The sequence below is a fragment of the Talpa europaea genome (assembly GCF_964194135.1).
Source record: "Talpa europaea genome assembly, chromosome: 3".
Classification (NCBI taxonomy): Eukaryota; Metazoa; Chordata; class Mammalia; order Eulipotyphla; family Talpidae; genus Talpa; species Talpa europaea.
In genome coordinates this window covers 104,234,873-104,256,433 of record NC_140069.1, presented here as the reverse complement: position 1 = coordinate 104,256,433, position 21,561 = coordinate 104,234,873, and the positions used below count along the sequence as shown (strand labels likewise).

At 44.3% G+C, this 21,561-nt stretch overlaps 1 protein-coding gene across 3 annotated transcripts in view; it reads left to right on the top strand.

The window, feature by feature from the left end:
- Positions 1 to 21,561, top strand: part of PDE1C (phosphodiesterase 1C) — a gene marked incomplete at both ends in the record, with an annotated part of 491,455 nt that overhangs the window by 60,178 nt on the left and 409,716 nt on the right. For 2 of the 3 annotated variants that reach the window (XM_084229773.1, XM_084229772.1), the window contains one exon: positions 9,552 to 9,918. The exons of the other annotated variant lie outside the window; for it this stretch is intronic. In XM_084229773.1, the coding sequence (XP_084085899.1) occupies positions 9,834 to 9,918 (85 nt within the window). Of the gene's footprint in view, positions 1 to 9,551; positions 9,919 to 21,561 lie in introns of those variants that run through there. 3 annotated transcript variants of the gene reach the window in all.

Sequence of the window (21,561 nt, the reverse complement as noted above, 5' to 3'; positions counted from 1 at the left end):
GTGTGCGGAACTTTTCTTCCTCTCAGAAGACAAAGGGAAGCAGCCTAGCCTGGAGGGTAGAGGCCTGAGGGGAGTCAGACTGGTGCTCACCAGACCTCATGTGCACCTTGCTGTGGCTGGCCTCAGTTTCTTCACATGTGAAATGGGGATTGTTAAGATGGGTAAAGGCAGTTGTGTGGGTGAAAGAGTCTGGCACAGTAGCTGGACTTCAGTGAGGACCTGGACAAATGTGAGCTGCAAATGAAGAAAGCTACTAGAAAGATCTGTTGACTTTCCTCTCCCTTCTTTCCATTTAATCACTGAACTAACACCTTGCTTTAATCTTTTCCCACTTATTATTTCCAGCATGTGCTCTTGTCTTTCTAGCATACTGCAACTGTTCAATTCTCCTTGTGATTTGCTGCAGTTGTCATACATTTGAGTCAATCCCATAACCATTTGCTGAGTGGAGGCTGTGTGTCAGAGATAATGCCTAGTGGTTGGGAGGATTATCTTCAAAGCCAAGGGAGAATTAAATAAGCTAACAGGCAACTCATGTGAAAAGAGGAAACTGAATCGCCTCTCAATCTCACACGTGCCCATTGTTGACTTGAGAGGCATTTTGTTAAAAATTCAGCTGCCAAATGTGTGTACAAAAATTTCTCGCAATGAAAAAAAATGCTTTTTGGTAACTTAAATACCTGACAAAAGCATCTCAGCATTAAATCATTAATATACCCACGTACTGCCAACTATAACTGCTTCTTTTATCATGATAATACCGACTGTCTGATTCTCTTGTAGTTTTGGGGCAGCAGCGTAATCAACATCTGGAAAAATTTGCTTGTGATCCTGAGATTTCAGTCATCTTGTCAATGTAGAGACTGAGCTTTCCCACTCATGAAGATTTTTACAATTCATGATCATAATTTAGAATTTCAATTGCACAAGTATGTACTCTTTCTTTGAGCATCAGCTTGCCTTGTATGGTGAAAATGCCTAATATTTTATAAAGCACCATGATATAAAGGATCATGTTGCTGGTGATGTGGTTACTTGACTTTTCCATCAGGTCCTGATATGATGGAAGAACAAAATCTCATGGAAAAGTGGCAGCAAGAGGTTTGGGACAGTGAATATGAGTTCTTCATTCAGTGGAAGGATGAATCATTTACCCTGATCCATGGAGAATAGTTAGATCACATCCCTTAGAGGGCCATCTTGGTAATTTCCCAATTTCTTGTAGCTGCAAGAAAGAGAAAAGTCATGTATTCATTCAACAGGTATTTATTAACTGCTGACTCTGTACGAGGCACCACTAGGTATTAAGAATACATGAATGAAAAAAAAAATACATCAATGAACAAAACAGACACAGCCCTTGTGAAGCTTACAGTCTATGGGGAATGTGAGCTTGATCTGGCACAGGATAATTTACTTTAATATATATGTTAATTATAAAATGTTTTAAACATGAAAAATACAGAAAATAATTTAGATGCTTATGTTGGTACTAACATCTTTAGAAATGTTTCTTTCCTTTTTTTTCCTAATTGTAAGCACAGAAAATTTGAGGTCATACATAAAGGAAGAAACTAAATTCCACCAATGTTTTTAGGTGGGAGGCTGCTGGGGTGGGGCCTGTCTTCATCCATAGGTAAGAGTGAAATCACTGACTCTGGGAAAACCAGTTCCCTAGAACCCCAGTACCGAGATATAACCACTGTTAGCATTTTGGTGTGTTTTTTTTTTTTCTGTCTTTCTGAAACGCAGTTTCCCTTTCAGCTAGCCATATTGTATTCTACTTTGTAGCTGGTTCCCCTTTTTCTTGAATATAATTTATCTTTATTCTCACTGTGTTGTTTTGACATTTCCAAAACTCCAGATCCTTCATCATTATCATCAATAGCAGAAGCTACATCTAGAACACGTATTGTGGAGTGTGTATGTCGCTAGCTGTGTGGATCTATGTAGGTGCTTGTTTGCTGGTAACAAGGAACTTGTTTGTCCTTGTTTAAGGTGAACCGATCAATAAGCTGGAAGAAAGTGCTAGAGGAGTTTGGCTGCTAGTGAACACTTGGTGGAGGATTTTCTCCATTACAAGTCATTTTGATAAAGAGTTGGATCCAGTCTTTGTTAAAAATTCCCTTTTGGGCTCTGTGTCTATTCTCTTTGGTTCTAGTGTCCTAGGTGCTCTTGATAATTCTGTTTCCAAGGTTGCCACTGAGAATAGTCACTTTCCCCAGGGATTTCAGAACCACACTCAGAAATTTTAATTTCCCATCTCCACATTTTGTTACTGGAGGACATGACATGATAGGCGTGTGCAAAATGTTTAGCACAGAGCCTGGCACATGGTGATCTGACCCCTGTTAGGCCCTTAGGAAACCAGGCTCCCCTCCCCATGTCCAAGTGCATGGGGTGTGCGCTTACTCTGTCTATAATGGATAATCCATCTGGGACCTAGCGCTGTGTGAGTTGTAACCTTGGATGCGCTGTATTTATTCTACTCCTCTGTTCCCCAGCTCCACATTAAGCATCTTTGATGTGGCAAATGTTGCTGGTCTACTAATGATTATTCACTGAATTTCTCTCTGCTGTTCCCTTTGTCCCTTAACATACTGGCATTTTTGTATTTCTGTATATTTATGTTTTCCACCTATAAAAGGAAAGAAAAGCATGTCACAAGATGATGTAATTTTCAACTACTAAAAGAATATTTTTAGTTTGCTTTCTGAAGCTAGAGCTCTAACGTGTTATTAAAATTGTTTATACCCTTAAACTTTCTGTAAGTGATAACTGACAACCAGCCAAGACCACATGAAATAGAGATATTCTTTCTGGGGCTAAGTTTTAATTTATATCATGGCTGTGATCATTTTGATCAAGTGAGCCAGGACCTAAGTTTGAAAGGTTAAAACTCTGATTGGTGGCAGATTTTTTATTTTTTATTTTTTTGGTGGCAGATTTAGACCTTAGTTCTTGGCACAGAGGTGTACACTGTGCCTGCACCTGGTGAGTTGGAGGTCAAATTGGGTCAAATAGTAGAGAGGCTACAGTTTCAATGGATCTGTGTTTACCAAACCTTCTTTTCTTTCCTAATTTCGTTTCCCAGACCTCCCTCCCCACACCTCTTTGCAGTTGGGTGATGTCATATAGTCATATGGATTCTGAGTAATGTGGAATGTGAGAAGGAATATATATTTCTCTAGGCCTTCCTGCTCCCTAAAATCGTTTTCCATTGTCCTTTATATTTTTTCCTCTTCTTTCCCCTCCTAGCTAGATGTGAGGCCTCTAGTGCAGAACTGTGGGGATCTAGGAGTGGGAGGATTTGCCAGATGGAAGGAACCTAATCCCTGAATAACTTCACAGAATAACACTCCGCATCTCTCCTCCCCACTCCTAATCTATATTGTGCCTTGTAATAAGCAAGAAATAAGTCTTTATTGTAGTGTCAGGCCTCCAAGACTTTGGGTGTCTGTCATAGATGTTAGCTGTGCAAAATAATATAGGATTTGGCACACATAGCACATATTCAATAAATATTTGTTTGTTTGTTTGTTTGTTTGTTTTCTCTTACTCTCCAGAACACACAATGTCAGCAGTCTCTCAAGGAAGTCTGAAGTGAGAAGAGTTGATAGGGTATACCTAAGCCAGGTTTTTGAGAGAAAGCAGGACTCAAGCAGGGAAGCCAAATACATTGCCAATGGCACATGGTGGGGTTTGTCACAGAAAGACATGGGCTTAATTCAGAAGCCACATAGAAACGTGATGCTGAAAACAGGTTGGGAACAGACCAGAGTGTTTGGGGTACATGTTGCAAGTCAGCAGCGGTTCTCATCCCTGGTTTGTCACTAGAATTTAGGCTAGCTTTGAAATATACCAATGCTAATAAAGATGCTTTATAAGGTCTGACCTGGATGGCAGTTCTTTTCTCACAGGCTCGTAGTAACAGAAGTCAGTGTCCTGTATAAATACCATGTCTGCCATGGATTGAATTGTGTGCACCTCACCCCAACCCCGCCCCTTCTGATGTTGAAACGTTAATTCCCACTGTGACTGTATTTGTAGATAGGACCTTATGGAGGCAGTGAAAGTTAAATGGGGTTGTAAGGGTAGGGTCCTGAACTGGTGGGATCGGTGGATTCTTTAGAAGGAGAGAGATTTCTTTCTCTGTGTGTACATGAAAGTTACACAAAACCCTGATGCTTAGATTCCCTACTCCCCACCCCTACCCCAAATTTGTGAATCAGAATCTATTTTGGTTGACTTTGATATGTATGTAATTTACTGGTTGCAGGGTCATTTGCAGCTTGCTGTTGGAGCTGTGAACCCTACTGCAGGCAATTCCCAGCATCTGTGCCTTTATTGCGCAGTGGGATGTATGCTTGGCTGATCCACAGGGAGTCTAGGGCACACCAGATAAAGGTTGGAGGCAGTTGAAATCATTAGGAACTATAGTTCAAATACACCTTTTCCAAGATAGCTGTGATTTCTTTTTTTTTAATTTAAGATTTATTTATTTATGCATACAAGAGCTTGGGTACAAGCCAGAAGTGTGTGTGTAGGGGGGGAGAGGATTCTCCAGAGACAGAGTGGGGAACAGAACAGGTGGATTGACTGAAATACACTGCTGAGGGCGAGTCAGGAGAGGACTGCTGTGCCATGTGGGTAGCTCCCTGGCTGGGGATCAAACTTGTGCTGCAGTGGTTGCCAATAGCTTTGTAGGTTGCATCTTAACCCCTTGTGCCACCAGGGAGGCCCGATAGCTGTGATTTACTTTTATGTGGTGAAATGGAAGGCCAGCTGGGATTGCCACAAGGCCTGCGTTCCCTCCCCTGCTCTCGTCAGGGGAATCCCAGAGTTCTGGAGCCAAAGATCCTCACTCCCTGCCATAGTTGTCATGGCCACGTTCAAGTTTTATGTCTATGAGACTAGTTTTGTGTAGAGTTGAAACAGCAGGAAGTTAGTGGTCACTGTAGATAATGGGACACCATGATAGTGATGGCTTGAAGGGTGTGGGCAGGTGGAAGTCAGGTTTAAATTGAGCTTAAATACTTGCTATAGTCTTGGAAAACCTTGTCAAATGCAAGCTCGCCTGTTAAAATTGCCAAAAGTACGGCCTCCCTGGTGGCACAAGGGGATAAGTCTCAGCACTATGAAGCTATTTTCATCCACTGCAGCATGAGTTCGATCCCCAGCCAGGGAGATACACACTTGGTGGAGCAAACCTCTGATGTCTTGCCCACTGCCCCCTCAGCAGTGTATTTCAGTAGATCCACCTGTCCTGCTCCGCACTCTAACTCTGGTGAATACTCTCACACACCCCCAATTCTGGCCTGCACTCCAGCTCTTATACACATAAGTAAATCTTAAAAAAAAAAATTGCCATCTGTATTAAAGAGGAAGATCGAAAGGCTGTGCTGCAGACAGAGGAATCACTAATTTGACTTTTCTTTTTTGGCAAATTGTAGTTTGCCAAACTGTTGGAGGTTTACTTGGTGCTTGCTTGGAGCAAGAATGTAAGCAAGTTAGGGAGCTGGGAGACTGTAGTAACACTGATGTGAGAGACAGCACAGTCTGGACAGCCAGGAGGGGAGAACATAGGGGGGAATGGGCAGATGCTAGACATTTGGGTAATACTCCCCCAGGACCGAGTGCTGTTTAGATGAGCGAGACAGAGGGGCCAGTAATGACTTATAGGTTCTGATCTGGGGATGGAGGGCTTGGAGGGGACTGTTTATAGAGATGAAACTATTGGAGGTTAAAAGTGAAGTTTTACTGTTTCTTGAAGTAAAAGTAATTCAATCTTTGACTTTGTAACACCAAATAAGAGCGAGGTTTTGATGATATTCTGAAAGTTTGATGACAAGGAACCCCAGAATGCCTGACTGTGAGAGAGACCCAGATTTAAATTATTTTAAGTTCTTTCCTTTATGGTTGTTGTATTTTGAAGGACCTTGTTTGATCCACGAGCTATGAGCCAATTTAGGTACTGAGCTGAGTGCTTATTCTAATTTCTTGGGATGAAGCTAGGAGAAATTAATATTGACTAATGATTGGATCAGATTATTGATATGTTGTGCTCTCTCCCCGCCTTACTTTCTTCCTCAAACATTTGTTGCTGTGCCTTAATTGTTAGAATCCATTTTAACAGTTAGAGAAAATCAAAATTTTCCAAACTTAAATTTGAAAGCAAATATAATAAAACTACAAATTATCCAAGCCTGGATAGGTGTAAGATATTTACTATCATCCAGCAATCAGCAAGCATTTTCTGTGAAGGGTCAGATAGTAAATATTTTTGGCTTTGTACAGTCTCAGGCACATCGAGGCAACTCTGCCTTATGGTTTAAAAGCACTTACAGACAACATGCAAATAAATGAACACAGCTATTTCCAATAAAACTTTATTTGTGGACACTGAAATTTGAATTTCATATAGTTTTAATGTGTCACCAGGCATACTTTCTTTCAAATTTTTTTCAATAACTTAAAAATGTAAAAACAAGTCTTAGCTTGAAGACTTTACAAAAACTGACAAGCTGGCCCTCCCTGGTGGTGCAAGGTGTTAAGCACCACACTATGAAGCAATCCATAGCCTCTGCAGCACGAGTTTGATACCCGGCCAGGGAGCAACCCACATGGTGCAGCAGACCTCTCCTGACTCGCCTGCTGCTCCCCTCAGCAGTGTATTTCAGTATATCTGCCTGTTCTGCTCCCCACTCTGTCTCTGGTGAATCCTCTCACACCCCCCGTGCCTCTGGCCTGTACACCAGCTCTTGTATTCATAAATAAATAAATCTTAAACAAACAAACAAAAAACCCCAAAAAGCTGACAAGCTGGATTTGATTTTTGGATATTAGTTTTCTGAGACCTGTACTAACATGAGTAGAGGAGGCACATTTCTTTTCTTTTCTTTTTTTTTTTAAAGATTGATTTATTTATGCATACAAGAACTGGGGTATAGGCCAGAGGTGTGTGTTGGGGGGGCGGGCGAGAGGACTCACCAGAGACAGAGTGGGGAGCAGAACAGGCAGACTGGCTGAAATACACTGCTGAGGGGAGCAGCAGGCAATCCCCTGGCCGGGGATCAAACTCTTGCTGCAGTGGCTGAGGACAGCTTCACAGTGCTTCGACTTAACCCTTGTGCCTCGAGGGAGGCCCAGGAGCTACATTTATGTTTGCCTATCTTGGTTTAGTTTTCCTTGTTCACAGGCATTCTTGAGGGAGCATTTCTGAAAGTAAAAGCAAAAGCAACACTTCTTTTGATTATAGTCTTGAATTCATTCTCTGTTGGCTTATGTAATGAGTGCATTCATCTTCGCTTGGTTTGGTGTAAGAGCCCACACTCAGAAGACTGCTTTAAAATTCTGCATTGGAAGCAAAGCATTTAGTGGTTCTGTAGGTGTGCAATCTCTAAACCAGGGAGAGAGATAATGATTCTGGAGAGAAGCGGTTTAAAAACAGTTCTAATTGTTCAGGCAAGTTATTTTTACCAGTCTTTAGGGGACAGATAAATGATCACATTGTTATTATTTTTATACATTATATTTCAAAAGCTTTTCTGCTAAGAGTGATTAAATACCAACTTTTAATTTCCTTCACTCAAGGAAAAATTTCCATTGCATTAGGGTATCTTTTTCACGACCATTTACTTTAGGAGACTAAAACTCAGGGACTTTAGGCTCTTCATTTCAGGACTTATGATGACACAAAAGAAGGCATGTGTTTCTGTTAAAGGCTTGGAAAGTGGGAGAAATACAGGGAAATGGGAATTATAAGAAACTTTTGGGGGCTACTGTATTAAAAATATGACTGTATATAATATATCACACATAAGATTTTTACACACAAAAATTCTCTTCATTTATAAAATTAGTGTTGATAATAATAGCTGAAATATATTATTGTCATGGAGAAGAATTTTCCAGCATCTACATAATGAAACTTGGGAGTCACCTGGTGATTGTAGTAACTGAATGCCTACTGCATGACTAAGTTTCACTCATTTCCTCTCACTTAATCCTCATTGTAAGATGAGGCTACAAGACTCAAGGAGACCTGACATCATGCTCAAGGTCATATAGCTGTCTCTGTCTCGACAGTACCTGTCAAGCTTTATAATGTGACCAGTTCCAGTTTCATGGACAGTTCCAGTACCTGAGGATTCAGAGTGCCCTTGACCCCCGATGCCATTCCTTGAATGAGGTCCCTGACACCCATTGCCTTTTCCATTAATTAATCTTGCCATTGGCCTAAGCACACTATCAAATGTGGCACCAGGTCTTCCCTGAGAGGATCTGTAACTGAAGCTCCAACTGCAGCTGACATAAAAAATACCCAGTTCTTTAAAAATATGGGGAGTTGAAGAAGCTCCAATTCCAGAAACATTCATTAACTGAGTTCCAGTGGGTCTGAGGGTTTTCTGGGTCCCCTGAAATTGCATGTATAATATTCCATATGTGTGTATTTGTGCATTTTTGGGGAGTGGATTTCTAATTTTGATTAGATTCTGAGGACTTCATGTGGTCATCACTTTCTAAACTCAACTGCAACCAATTAGGAATGATTGACATTTAATTTTGACAAGTGTTTATTAATTGTGTCAAATTTCATCACCACAAATGAGATTAGATTATCATGGTTCTACTGAGAAGCGCCTGAGTATAGCACTGCCTTTCTCCATGTTAGGCTGGGTGGAATTCTGTGCAGGATGCAACGCTGGTGTCTTCACAGGAGCTCCCAGCCAGACACCATACCTCAAGTGTAAACTCTCAGTAACTGCTTGCGGGTTGGATGGGATGATTTCTCCTGTATAAGCCTTGCCTAACTCATTCATTTCAGTAACTGAACGTACCAATGACTGACTTGGTATCATAAAGTGAAACTTTTAATGTCCCAACTCTGCCACTATCTACCTGTAGAACCTTAGGCAAGCCACTCTCTGCTTCAGTTTTTCTTCAGGTAACAAGAGGGATAGTTGCAGGACTGGCGAAATCGCTTCCACCTCCATAAATTCCAGGAGTCTCCTATTTGATAAAACCAAATTGCCATTTGGAATGGACTGGGACTAAAACTTGGTTGAAAACTGCACATCGTAAAGCCTCAGTGTGAAAGGGCTTGTGTCCATATGGGTTACTTTGCCAATTATCTCGTGGCCAGGGACTGTTAAGAAGTAATGTTGTGGGGGGCTCCAGGCCAGTTGTGGGGACAGCTGCTGGGAGGAAGTGGGCGTGGCGACTTTCCTGACTTCCTTGTTTGGAGTAAACTTTGGTAGCATCTGACTGGTTTAGATGTTTGCTTTTCCATCTGTCGATGTGATTTTTGGGAGCTTTCCGGTCCGCCAGAGAAAACATTTAGAAGCAGCACTCCGCCAAATCTAGCCATTCCCTTGGGTGCCTAAACCCCCCAGACTCCAGAGAGCAGAACGTGAAGCTGAGATCGAAAACAGACGTGCGTGTAGCATGCTGGTTTCAGCGGCTCCCAAGGGATAAGGGTGGAAAAGGCAGGGATTTCGGCACCCACCCACCAGCCCCCACACACGCGCACGGGCACGCGTCGCCTGCCTTTTTTTTTTTTTTTTTTTTTTTTAAGCATCACTCCTCTCGTCCTATCTGGAACTTGACACTGGAGATGGGGCAGTTGCGATGCTCGCCGACTCCTCTGCGCGCCTAGTGCCTTAGCTGGCTCTGCGCTCCCCGCGCTGCCGCCGCGCGCTCAGCTCCGGAGCTGCGGACCTGCCGAGGCTTGAGCGCGCTGCGGCCGGGGGAGGGGACGCGGCCGAGCGTGGGGCGCGGGCGCAGGGGTGCGCTCCGCCGCCGGGGGACCCCGGGACGCAGCCGGCACAGCCATGACGGACGCCAGCAACAGGAAGGAGGGCTTCAAAAAATGCCGGAGCGCCACTTTCAGCATAGATGGCTACAGCTTCACCATCGGTGAGAACTTTCCACTCTCCGTCTGACTCCTGGCTTGGGCAAAAAACCCCTTTGCTGGGGTGCGGGGGTCCTAAGTGAGGGAGCCGGGTGGGCGGGGGGGGCGCGCTGGGTCTCCAGGCGCTCGCCAGCAGCGGAGCCGCGGGGAGCGCGGCGGGGCCTGGAAGTCGCGTGTGCGCCCAGGTCGCGGCGCTGGGGTCTGCCCGCGTGGCGCCCCTCCGGCTGCTCTAAGCCGGCATCCCGCTGAAGCAGGTTCTCGGGATCGCAGCTTTCTGAACTGCTTCATTTCCTTGCTGTGACTTTAGTAACGTAGGCCGGCAGAGGAGGGCGGGAGAGGGATGGTTGCACAGAGGTGGAGAGATGGAGAAAGACAGAGCGACTGGACATGCCAGCTCGGGGGCATAGACACAAAGGACACACGCAGAGACAGAATGGCAGAGACATGTAGGCGCAGAAACTTTAATGGAAGCATGTGGACAACTGGTCAAAAATACAGGGAGAGAGGCTCCAAGATAGAGACTAACAAAGAGACAGTGACACATGGAGACAGTGCTAGGCACAAGAGAGAGGCAGATGCCAGGAGAGAGAGACACAGAGAGAGATTCAGAGAAAGGAAAGAGTCTGTGAAACTTCGCACAAGGAAAAGGAACACATGGGGAGACAGAGAGGGAGGGGATGAAGGAGGGAGCAAGAAAAACAGAAGAGATGGGGACAGAAGATAAAGCAGAAAAAGTGGCCCATTCAGTCTCTTAGAGAGCGTGGCAGGGAGAATGCAGGCAGGGAGGAGGGATGTATCATGTTCTTGAAATATTTGAGAAAACACCGAACAATGTCTCCTGTATTTTGGACTCTCAGTGGCTACTTTTTTCTTTCTGTCCCGAACTCTTTACCAAGACGGGTGCCAGAGCGGGCTGGAGGTCTCTTGGAGGTACTTTCTTGGCTGTTAAGAAGGAGCAGCATGACAGAACTGTCGAGGGACTGAATTTAAACAGCTCAGTTCTTGATGCTTTATTACTGATCACATGCTGTACACCATTTTGAAACTATGGGTCCAGAAATTGCTTTCCCGTCTTCCTGGGAGGCTTGCAAAGTCAGGGAGGCTTCCTCTCTGGAATGTCAGAGTTTGGACAACCACAGGGCAGTGCCTAGGAGCTGCTCTGGCATTTCTGCTTCTGAGCGTGCTCAGTTGACTATGGCTTTAAATTTGAGGTTAACACTAATACCTTTGAAAATGAGGGGTATTTTCCTTTGGCTTTTAGTGGGCTACCCCTGCTTGGAGATGTAGCAGGGAATCTCTACGGGCAGGAAGAGACTAACAGAGGACCTTATCTCTAGGCCACTGTAGCTCCTTCTAATGAAATGGTCCAAGATTTTTGGAGCATGGGCTGAACACATTACTTCCACCATGAAGTCTAAACTCCTTCATCTGCCCCTCAAGCCCTCCAGTCTACTCAATCTGCCTTTCCTACCTCAGCTCTCATTTCAAATCCATTCTTCTATATACTTATTACTTATTCTCAGCCAGATACCATATCCCATCCCTCAGAGCCTTTGCTCTGGCTGTTTCCTTAGCCAGGATGTCATTCCCCTTTCTGCATTGAGAAATCCTGTCTGTTCTGGCTTTCACTCGCCACATCCTTGGCTTTCCTTTCTCATCAGAAAGAATTTCTCCTTCTGCACTTGCTTTAGACAAGTAGTTCCCTGTTAGAACTCACACCCTGTCTCAAATCACCATTTCTGAGCCTAGTGGTTGTCTTCCTTGCTTTATAATTTACTAAAGGATGAAACTGTGTCTAATTTTTCTTTCACCCTTTAATGAATGGGTGATGGTGGATGCTGGGAATGTGTCTAGATATGAATCAAAGGTCTCCAAAGCTCAAAAGTGTTTCATTAAAAGATATTGTCATGTTACTACTAATTCTCTTGATTCTGTTAAGAAAACTTCCCAAAGTGATTTTTGAAGTTTCGCATGGTAGTCTCCTGTGAGAAGTTTTCCAAAAAATGGTGGCTTTTAAAACCCATGTTCATAGAGTGATCCTCTCAAAACCCCTTTCCTCTGTTTGCTCCCATCCTCACCAGAAAAACTGCCTGGCAGATTGCTATGGTCTGCTGGACCGTTGGAAGGGACCTCAAAAATTACCCAGTCACTTCCAAGTGAGAGAGCTGCCAAGTAATTTCAGATCTCTAAGCAATTGTTCATTCACTCCTTCCTGTCTGTCCTCCTTCTTCCCTTCCTCCTTCAACAAATGCTTACTGAATTATACTGTATGAAAAGATACAATTTAGCATGATGCCTACCATGTAGTAAATCCAATAAATAATGACAATTGTTCTTATGATTCAAGGGACCAAGCTAATGTCATGGGAAGTCTATGAAGATTATTCAGACTTACAAACTGGTATGCAGGGAGTTTGTGCTCTTGGGATGATATGATATGGTCACGCTTAATATTTTACAAAATAGACAATAGTAAATGTCATATGAGACATTTTAGAATTTGTTGGCCAATATAGATACTTTGAAAAATACAGATGATCAAAAAAAGGAAAGTTACTTGTGATTTTATCACCCAGTGTTAAATGTTATTATATCTTATGTACACTTTCTGTATTTTTTTCTATACAGTTTATTTTTACAAAAGGTGATAATCATAATTTGTTTCATGCTATATGCAAGGGATACATTTACTCACCTATTGATGGCTATTTAGATGCTTTTAATTTTTGACATAAAACCAGTGGAAAAAGGAGAAATCTTTTAAGGATTCAATTATAGAAGTACAGTTGCTTGGTCCAAAAGTATGTATATTTTTAGGATTTTTGGAACATATCACTCAACTACCCTCTTGAAATACAAACTTACACTCCCACAAGGTTCTCACTACTTTCATGAGGACCAGACACTATCATTTTTTAAAAAGTTGTTAGTTTGAGAGGTGGAAAGTACACTTTCAATTCCATAAATTTTTTCATTTCCTTTGTAAAATTGCCTCTTTATGTCCTTTGCCTGTATGCTTTTCCCTGGGGGAGTTTGTAATTTCTTACTAATTTGCAGGTATTCCTTATCTAATATGTACTGAGTATGCATAATTAATAACTAGTTATTAATGTATAACTAATCATCATATATTACTATATATTAATCATTACTGTATATTAATCATAATATATAGCTATATATTAATCATAATTATAGAAATTATATATACACATGCATAAAAGTCTATATGTATATCTATGTCATGTGTGTAAGTATATTTGTATATAATTTGCGAGTGCTGTCTCTCATGTGTACTGCAACTATTTCCTCCAAGCACAAGGACTCAGTGTGTGGTGACCAGGACTTGCTCTGTCCCCTCCTACCATGTGAGAAAAGAATCCTGATGAGGTACCAGTAGTCCCCAGATCACTCCTTTTCTCAGGGGTCTGACATTCTGTCATTAGGAATCACTTGCTCTTCTAGTCTGCTAACTATATAAAATTTCCAGGTTAAAATTTTACTAATGGGATTCATGTTATGCTTTTGGTGACTCAGGAGATTCTTACCAGGGGAGGCCTATGAGGACAGTGGGAATCTTGGGGGTTCTGTAGGAGGAAGGGCAGGCCCACCTCTGTGGTAAGGGCAAGACTATAGGAGAATTACTGATAGAACTCTGTTGAATGGACATTTCTGGGCTAAGGGGAGTCTTCTGCTTCTGGCTCAGACTGGTGGCTCCAGCTGTGTTTCCCACCATGGGTGCTACTCCCTGGCGGATGTTTAGACACATGAAGTGCTCTTTTGGCACTCACTGTGCGGGAGCCTGGGGATGGACTCACTGACAGTGAGCAGAGGCTGAAATAATCTACTGTGTGAGGACAGTCCTACACACCAGTGACACCCCCACGAAGAACCCTCTGAGGGTTCCCTGTGGCACGGGAGCCTGGGCTGCTGAAACGGCCTGTGCTCTGGCTGCAGGGGCTCCGAGACACTGAAGTTCCAGGCTGCGCTGAGCACAGGGGTGACCATAATCATGAGCGGCCATGGGGTGTGGGCCAGGCACTGAGCTAGGAACTTTATTCAGCTCATTCTATTACCTTTCACAGCCACTCAGAAAGTTTCTGGTTATGACCCCCATTTTAGGAGAAGAAACTCCTAAGGCTGCAAAGAGGAAGTCATTTGCTGGAAGTCACACGCTAGGAAGTGAAGGAGTTGGGCTTAGACCACATCTGCCCTGATTCCTCAGCCCTGGGTTTACCCCAAACTTCGCTGCCTCCTACGGTGGACTTTATTTCTGCTGAACCCTGGGACCAGTACATCATCCAGTGACTAGAGATCTGGGGCTTTGCCATGTCTGGAGAGCTGGGGTAAAACCAGAAAGGGGGCCGCCCCGGTGGCACAAGGGTTTAAGATGCAGCCTATGAAGCAAACCACAGCCACTGCAGCACGAGTTCGATCCCTGGCCAGGGAGCAACCCACATGGCACAGCAGACCTCTCCTGTCTTGCCCGCTGCTCCTCTCAGCAGTGTGTTTTGGTCAGTCTGCCTGTTCTGTTCCCCATTCTGTCTCTGATGAATCCTCTCACCATCCACAACTCTGGCCTGTACCCCAGTTTTTATATGCATGAATAAATAAAGCTTTAAAAAAAAAAACCCAAAAACCAGAAAGGGACAGACTGTGGCTGCAGGTGGGATGAGGCTGCCTTGGGTGCAAGATTGGTTCAGAGAAACAAGACTTGTTAATCTGCTGCTCAGCGGGGCCCTCTGCTCAGTCCCCTGGCCCCCCTGTATCCCAGGCCAGATGGTTTTGTGTTTTCTTTATATGTTTTTTTTAAGGTCATGAAATCAAATATGTGGTCAAGACATCTTTGGAAACAAGATAAGAGACTGAACATGTGTTGCATCCAGAAAGTACTGCCATAGGGTCTTCATGACTTAAGAGTTCCATCCCTGCCTGGGAAGCCACTTGAACCTGTGATTAGAGGAAGTGATGTGGTGATGAGCATTAGTTGAGGGCCACATACCAGAGTTCAAGTGTAGTTTGACTCTGGTGAGGTGCTTGTGAAATGGCATTAGGGTAGACAATGAATGGTTGTGTGGGGGAGTAGTAGTATCATTGTTTTCCCTGAAGAATGCTCCTTGTCTTCTGGAATAGGAATATCTCTCTGGGTTTGTGCTCCATGGGTTCACCGATTGTTACTTTCTCCATAAACCTGCCTGAAATACACACTCTCTCCCCACAAAGTGAATTATATCTGGAAAAAAAAAGCATTTTTTAGAAGATTTATTTATTTATGCATACAAGAGCTGGGGTACAGGCCAGAGATGCAGGGGGTGGGGGGTGGTGAGAGGATTCACCAGAGACAGAGTGGAGAACAGAAGGCAGACTAACTGAAATACACTGCTGAGGGGAGCAGAGAGCAAGTCAGGAGAGGTCTGCTATGCCATATGGGTTGCTCCCTGGCTGGCCGGGGATCGAACTCGTGCTGCAGAGGCTGCGGATTGCTTCATAGTGCGGTGCTTAACCCCTTGCGCCACCAGGGTGGCCCAACAAAAGCATTTTTTAAGCCACTGGAGTGGGCCTCACTTGGTCTCTTTGGTACTCCTTACCACCCATTTTACAGATGTGAAAGTGGGGCTCAGGGAGGACCCTCATTTTCCCTTCTTCCCGCAGTGATGAACTCCAGAGAAGCAGAAGGCAGTGGATGAAGTCCTAGGCTGGGAGTGAGGATGTGAAGTTGTTGGGGTGTATGGCAAAGATGCTCTCCCTCCTTCAACAATGAACCCTGTGATGTTGTGGAAAATTCTAGGCCTGCACTGACGAGGTGTTGCTAATAGAAGGATGCGTTTCCTGTAGCAACTGCCTCTGGCTCCCTTGTCCCTGTGTTTCTCTCCATGGGGTTGTCCCAGAGGAGGAAAAATAAGGCGCCTCTAGACAGCAATTAGAGCCCCAAGGACTGGGAGCGAGGGTTCCCTGTCCCACTCTTGGACTGCTGGGAGCTGGGAACCCATGTAGAGTGGAGGAGGTCTGCTGACTGATACCCTTTTGAGGGGTTCTGGTGTGGTCTCCATGGGTGGCCAAGGCAGGCATCGCTTGGCTGCATATGTGGGGGTGTGGCTTACTCTCAGGCCCAGGCACAGCGGGGACTGGCCTTCCTCAGTGCATGTAGCTGAGGACTTTCTTGGCCTAGTTTGGCCCCTTGCCTTATGGTCCTAACATTTTGTCTGTCTGGGTGGATGCAAAGCCTCTGGGCCTTGTATACCTAGTAGGGAGTGATGGTGAGGAACAGAGGGCCAAAAAAGGACCAAATAAAGTTGCATATGAAAATGCTTTGTTAACTCTAAGATTCCATTAAATTATTATTTTTTTGTTATTAGGGAATAATAGTGGTTAAATAAGGTAAAATACCCCACAGCCACTTCCCGGTACTGGTTGACCTAATTTGTTCTTCCTCCGCCTCACATCTCTGATAAGATGGGAGCAGAGTGAGGTAGAACCTGTGGAAGGAGCTGTTGTGCAGAGTGGAGCTCCCAGGCCCCTGGCCCTCATCTCCTCCTTCTCTTCCCCATTCTGCATGTTATCGAATCACTTCTCGTATGGAGAATGGGGAGCATGATCCTTAGTTATGGAACTGCAGTGAGGACCAAGTAAAGTTACGTATGAAAATGCTTTGTTAACTCTAAGGTGCCATTAAAATATTTTTCGTTATTAGGGGAAAAATACTGGTTACAACTGTGCACCCCTCTTCACGGTATTTGCGTTTCGACAAAGGGAAGCTGTGACTTTAGCTTGAGGAATGAGACTCTCACAATGGGGCTAGATTGTCTGCCAGCAATCGGAGTGCGTGGTTTTAGGGGCGTGGGTCAGCCAAGCACTCTGCAATGAGAGTATTTGTAGTGAGAAATCCTGGGCTATGGAGTTGCACATGATTTATTGTAGCAATCAGGTAAGTCATTTGGTTTCTTTGAGCCTCAATTCCTTCTCAAAATAAATGCAGCTGGTAGCACTTTCCTTGCAGGTGAACCTTGGCCACAGGAGTAAAGTGCCAGGCACGGTGCCTGGTTATCATACTGTGTGCTCACTCAGCGTTCCTTCCCTTCACCAGAAGTGTGCCTGGCATGTCCACCCAGCCTCAGTGAACTAGGAGAGGAGCAGTGGAAAGAGTCTACCTGATGCCATGGGGAAGTTGGCAGTGTTGGAGAGAACAGCAGAAAAGGATGACATTTTGAGCCTGGCTTGAGGATTTGGCCTGGGTCACAACAGGAAAGGGGGGATCAGAATGGTTAAATTGCTCTTAGTAGAGTCCAGAATATAACAGGCTCTGGAGTTAGACACTTGTGGTTCAAATGGGATTTTTTTTTTAAGATTGATTTATTTATGCATACAAGAGCTGGGGTACAGGCCAGAGGTGCAGGGGGTGAGAGGATTCACCAGAGACAGAGTGGGGAGCAGAATAGGCGTACTGACTGAAATACTCTGTTGAGGGGAGCAGCGGGTGAGTCAGGAGAGGTCTGCTGTGCCATGTGGGTTGCTCTCTGGCTGGCCGGATGATGGAACTTGTGCTGCAGAGGCTGTGGAAAGTTTCATAGGTTGCATCTTAACCCCTTGTGCCACCAGGGAGGCCCTCAAATGGAATTCTAAGCCCCATCTTCTTTTTGTTAGGATCTTGGAGAGGTGGTATCACATGGATTAAGTTCAGCATTCTAAGCTGTAAGTGGACACAATCAATAGTAACTACCTTGCTGGGTCTGGAAGTTAAATGAGATAATGCAAGGAAAGCTCCTAGGCACCGCCTTAGTCCTTTTGGGCCACTGTGGCAGAAAGTATAGTTTTGGTGGTTTAAATAACAGAAATGTGTTTAGTGAGGCTGGGAAGTCCACGGTCAAGACACCAGCAGTCTGCTGAAAGCCTGTGTCTGCCCTGGTCCATAGATGGCTGTCTTCTCTTTGTGTCCTTATGTGGCAGAAGGGCGGAGGAAGCTTTCTAGGGTCTCTTTTATAAGGACACTAATGCCATTAAGGAGAGCTCTGCTCTCATGACCTAATCATCTCTCAAAGGCCCCACATCCTAATACCATCACATTGGGGATTAGATTTCAGTATATGAATTTGGGGTGGGGGAACACAAACATTAGTTTGACAGTATCATTACTACTGGAAGTTAATAAGCATTTGCTGACTATAGCACCAAAGTCTGCACTGTGGAAGGACGGGGGAGCCATGGTGGGGGGAAATGCACAGTGTAGTGGAGAGCACATACCAGACTTCCTAGCAATTGGAAGGTGAGGTTAGCATCTTACTAACTTGTTCTTTTATTCTGGGCAAGTCACTTAACATGTGCCTCAGTTTCTCCATCTGTAACTGGGAACTGGCTGGTAAGGAAAGCTCTGCAGTTTCTGCCACTCCCAGATGGAGGTAAGCTTTGAGTCCCAGAGAGGGAAGGTGCAGGGGATGGGTGAGGTGCACTGGGGATTGCTGGTGAAAGATGCTTTGCAGAGCAGAGTGAAGGCAAATGGGATATAGGATTAGCGAAAGCCATAATTATGCTGGAAGGAAGTAGACTAGATTTTGAGTATACACCTTTGGGTAGTAATTCTTGCTCACAGTGTGGTTTGATAATCACTCAGCAGGATTCAAGAAAGGAACCAAAGGTAAGTCAATCGTGTGGCAGCCTGTCCCTTCCAGCCATTTCACCTTTATAATATCAAATCTCCATGGATAGAGATTTCCAAGTGTTTCTGCTTGCCTGCAGGGTTAACTTCAATCCCATGTGATCAGAAGCTTTTATGACTTCAATTCATATTATTAGACTTGCATGTTATGAACAATAAATGTGATCAGAGATACAAGTTATGGAAGCACCTCGCATAGGTCCTGCCTAATGAATGCTCCCTGGCTTTGAGACATGGTATGCATAGAGATTAAGAGCATGGATTCTGGAGCTTGACTGCCTTGATTTGAAGTTTGACTCCACAGTTTATTGGCTCTGTGCTTTCAGGCTTGTTACTTAAGCTTCTGTGTTTCGATGTGCTCATCTTTACTATTACCTGTCTCTTGGAGTACTGGAGGATTAAGCAAGTGAAAGCACTCAGAATAGCACCTAGTACATAGCAAGTTCTATATTAATGTTTGCTATAATTCCCATGATAATATGTTGTTTTTATATATTAATAACATGTATCTTTAGTGCCATTTCCATAATAATGTTACAAACATGAAAATAATAATAACCAACCCTGAGCCCTCCTCAATCAAAAAAGCTATGAGGATGACCTTGGTCTTCTGTTTCTTGTTCAAAATTGGCATTTCCTGTAGGCCAGTCACTTTGTGTTTTGGGCTTTGGTGTCTTGATGACCAGCCCATGTCTCCATCTCCTCAATCAGTTCATCCTCTTCTAGGACTTGGTATGTCACTTGTGATGATTTTGCAGGGTGAGTCCCTTGCTGCCAGGCTCTTTTTAGCTGTTTATTTCTTCTGGGCCAGAATAGTAGGTGGAAAAGAAAGTGACAGAAAAGACCTGGGCTCTAGCACACAGAAGACCCAGCTCTGGCACTTTTCTGTGACTTTAGGAAAGATGGTTCATCTCTTTTAGCCACAGGTCCCTCATTTTTAAGTGGGGATTCTACTGTTTTCTTTGTTGCATTATTGGGAGAGTTGAATGGGATGATGAACCTAGGAACCCAGTAATTGGTAGCTGTTGCTTGTGATCCTGGAGATGCTGTGAAATTAGGGAGTCGGCAAGTCTCCCAGATGCACAGCTGCTTCCCTGGATGGTGCTCACCAGCCTGCCTCCCACGGCCCCTGACTGCCCACAGCCACTTATGTTGAGGGCTGGCACAACAGCAAGGCTGCCTTTGTTTTAATGTAGGATTTCTAACCCGCCTGAGGATCTGGAGTGTCTGCCCCACCCCAGTCGAGTGCTTGCAGCTGGGCCTGGGTAATTGGTGCCAGCTGCTTGGGGGCTTGGAGGGACTGGTTGGCATTTCCTGTCTGGGTGTCAGGCAGACTCTGGAGTGTGGTGGGAGGTTGGCCTGAGAACCAGTCCTTCCCTTAGGGGCCCTGGGAGGGCGTGGAGGCACAGTTGGTGGAAGTTGGTTTGTGCTTCTTGGAGACAGTATGTACCAGACAAAAGTCCCAGCCATTCACTCTATCCATGAATACTATTTGCATGACTCCTGCCTTGTCTCTGTGCTTCTTCAATAGCTGTGCTTTCTCTCTTCCTGATACTGTCACAGAATGGCTCAGGTATGATTCCATGGACATGGAGAAGAAAGTAGAAGGACCAGCCACCCTGGACTTGCATCATTTGTAATGACCAGCATTTGTTAGACTTTAAGGAGAGTTAATGGTGGGTGTGGTGTGGAGCCATATCTGAAGAGGTGTGAACCTTTACCCCTGAAACATAAACAGTGTAGTAAACCAATATTATCTCAATAAACATGATTAAAATATTTAAAAAGTAACGGTTTTTAAAAGGTGGTCTGATTCAGCTTTTCTTTTTTTTTTTTTAATTCTTTTTTTTTTTTTTAAGATTTATTTATTTATACAAGCACTGGGTACAGTCAGAAGCGTGGGAGGGTGAGAGAATTCACCAGAGCCAGAGCAGGGAGCAGAGCAGGCAGAAGGACCGAAGCACACTGCTGAGGGGAGCAGCGGGCGGCAGGAGAGGTCTGCGCGCCATGTGGGACCCTCCTCTGGTGGCCGGGGAGCATCCAGGGATCAAACCGGCGCTGCAGAGGCTGCGGGCAGCTTCACAACCCAGCGCTCTACCACTGCGCCACCGGGGAGGCCAGATTCAGCTTTTCTAAATCAGATTGCTGTTGAGTATTTTAATGTAGGCCTTCAGAGTTTAGGACGAATGTTTTTTCTTTTAAAAATGATTTAATTTTGGTTGGAATGCTGTGTTGGACCTACTAAATATTTTATTTATTTATCAGGCATCTAGACTATTGGAGATCATCTCAAAGAATTGTTGAGGTGTATATGATGTGTATGTTGTAGTAGCTGGTAAACCAGAAATCAATTGCTGAGCTTTGATTTTTATCACTTATGATCTCATCTGACACTCTCTTTACCTTTGTGACTCTTGTGCAGTAGGAATAATAATATCTATGTACTATATGACGTTCATAAAGTGCTGGCCCGGTGATGAGAGCATCCTAGTTGCTACACTTCTGAATTCCTTTCCCTTCCCCTTTCACCTTCGTTCATGCCAAACCTGGAGACATTTCAACTGGCTGTGATGTCGCAAAGTGTAGGAACTCTCCAGCCCTTTAGAAGTTCATTTCTCTGAGAGGTCTTCCAGGAAAAAGCTGACTCTGACTCTGGGCAGACATGGGGCGCCCCCTTGAACACAATAGGATGTAGGCAGTGAGCGGGAAAGTGGATGGGTTTCTATTTTAATGTCATTAGTTAACCATTTCCAAGAAAGACTCATTGTGTCTCGTGATTCGTCTTTATTTAACACTTGGAAATTACTTAGATTTTCAATTGTTGTCAGGTCAGCTAAGTACTGAAGGGGAGCCCAGCCTCTCTTAAAGAGGGAACTGTTGGGAATCTGACCCAACTCTCCCATGAGAGGCCTTTTCTTCTTTTCTCATCAGGGTTACCCGAGACACCAGCTGTTTAGGACGGTGAAAAAATTAAAAGATACAGAATTTAGTCCACTTG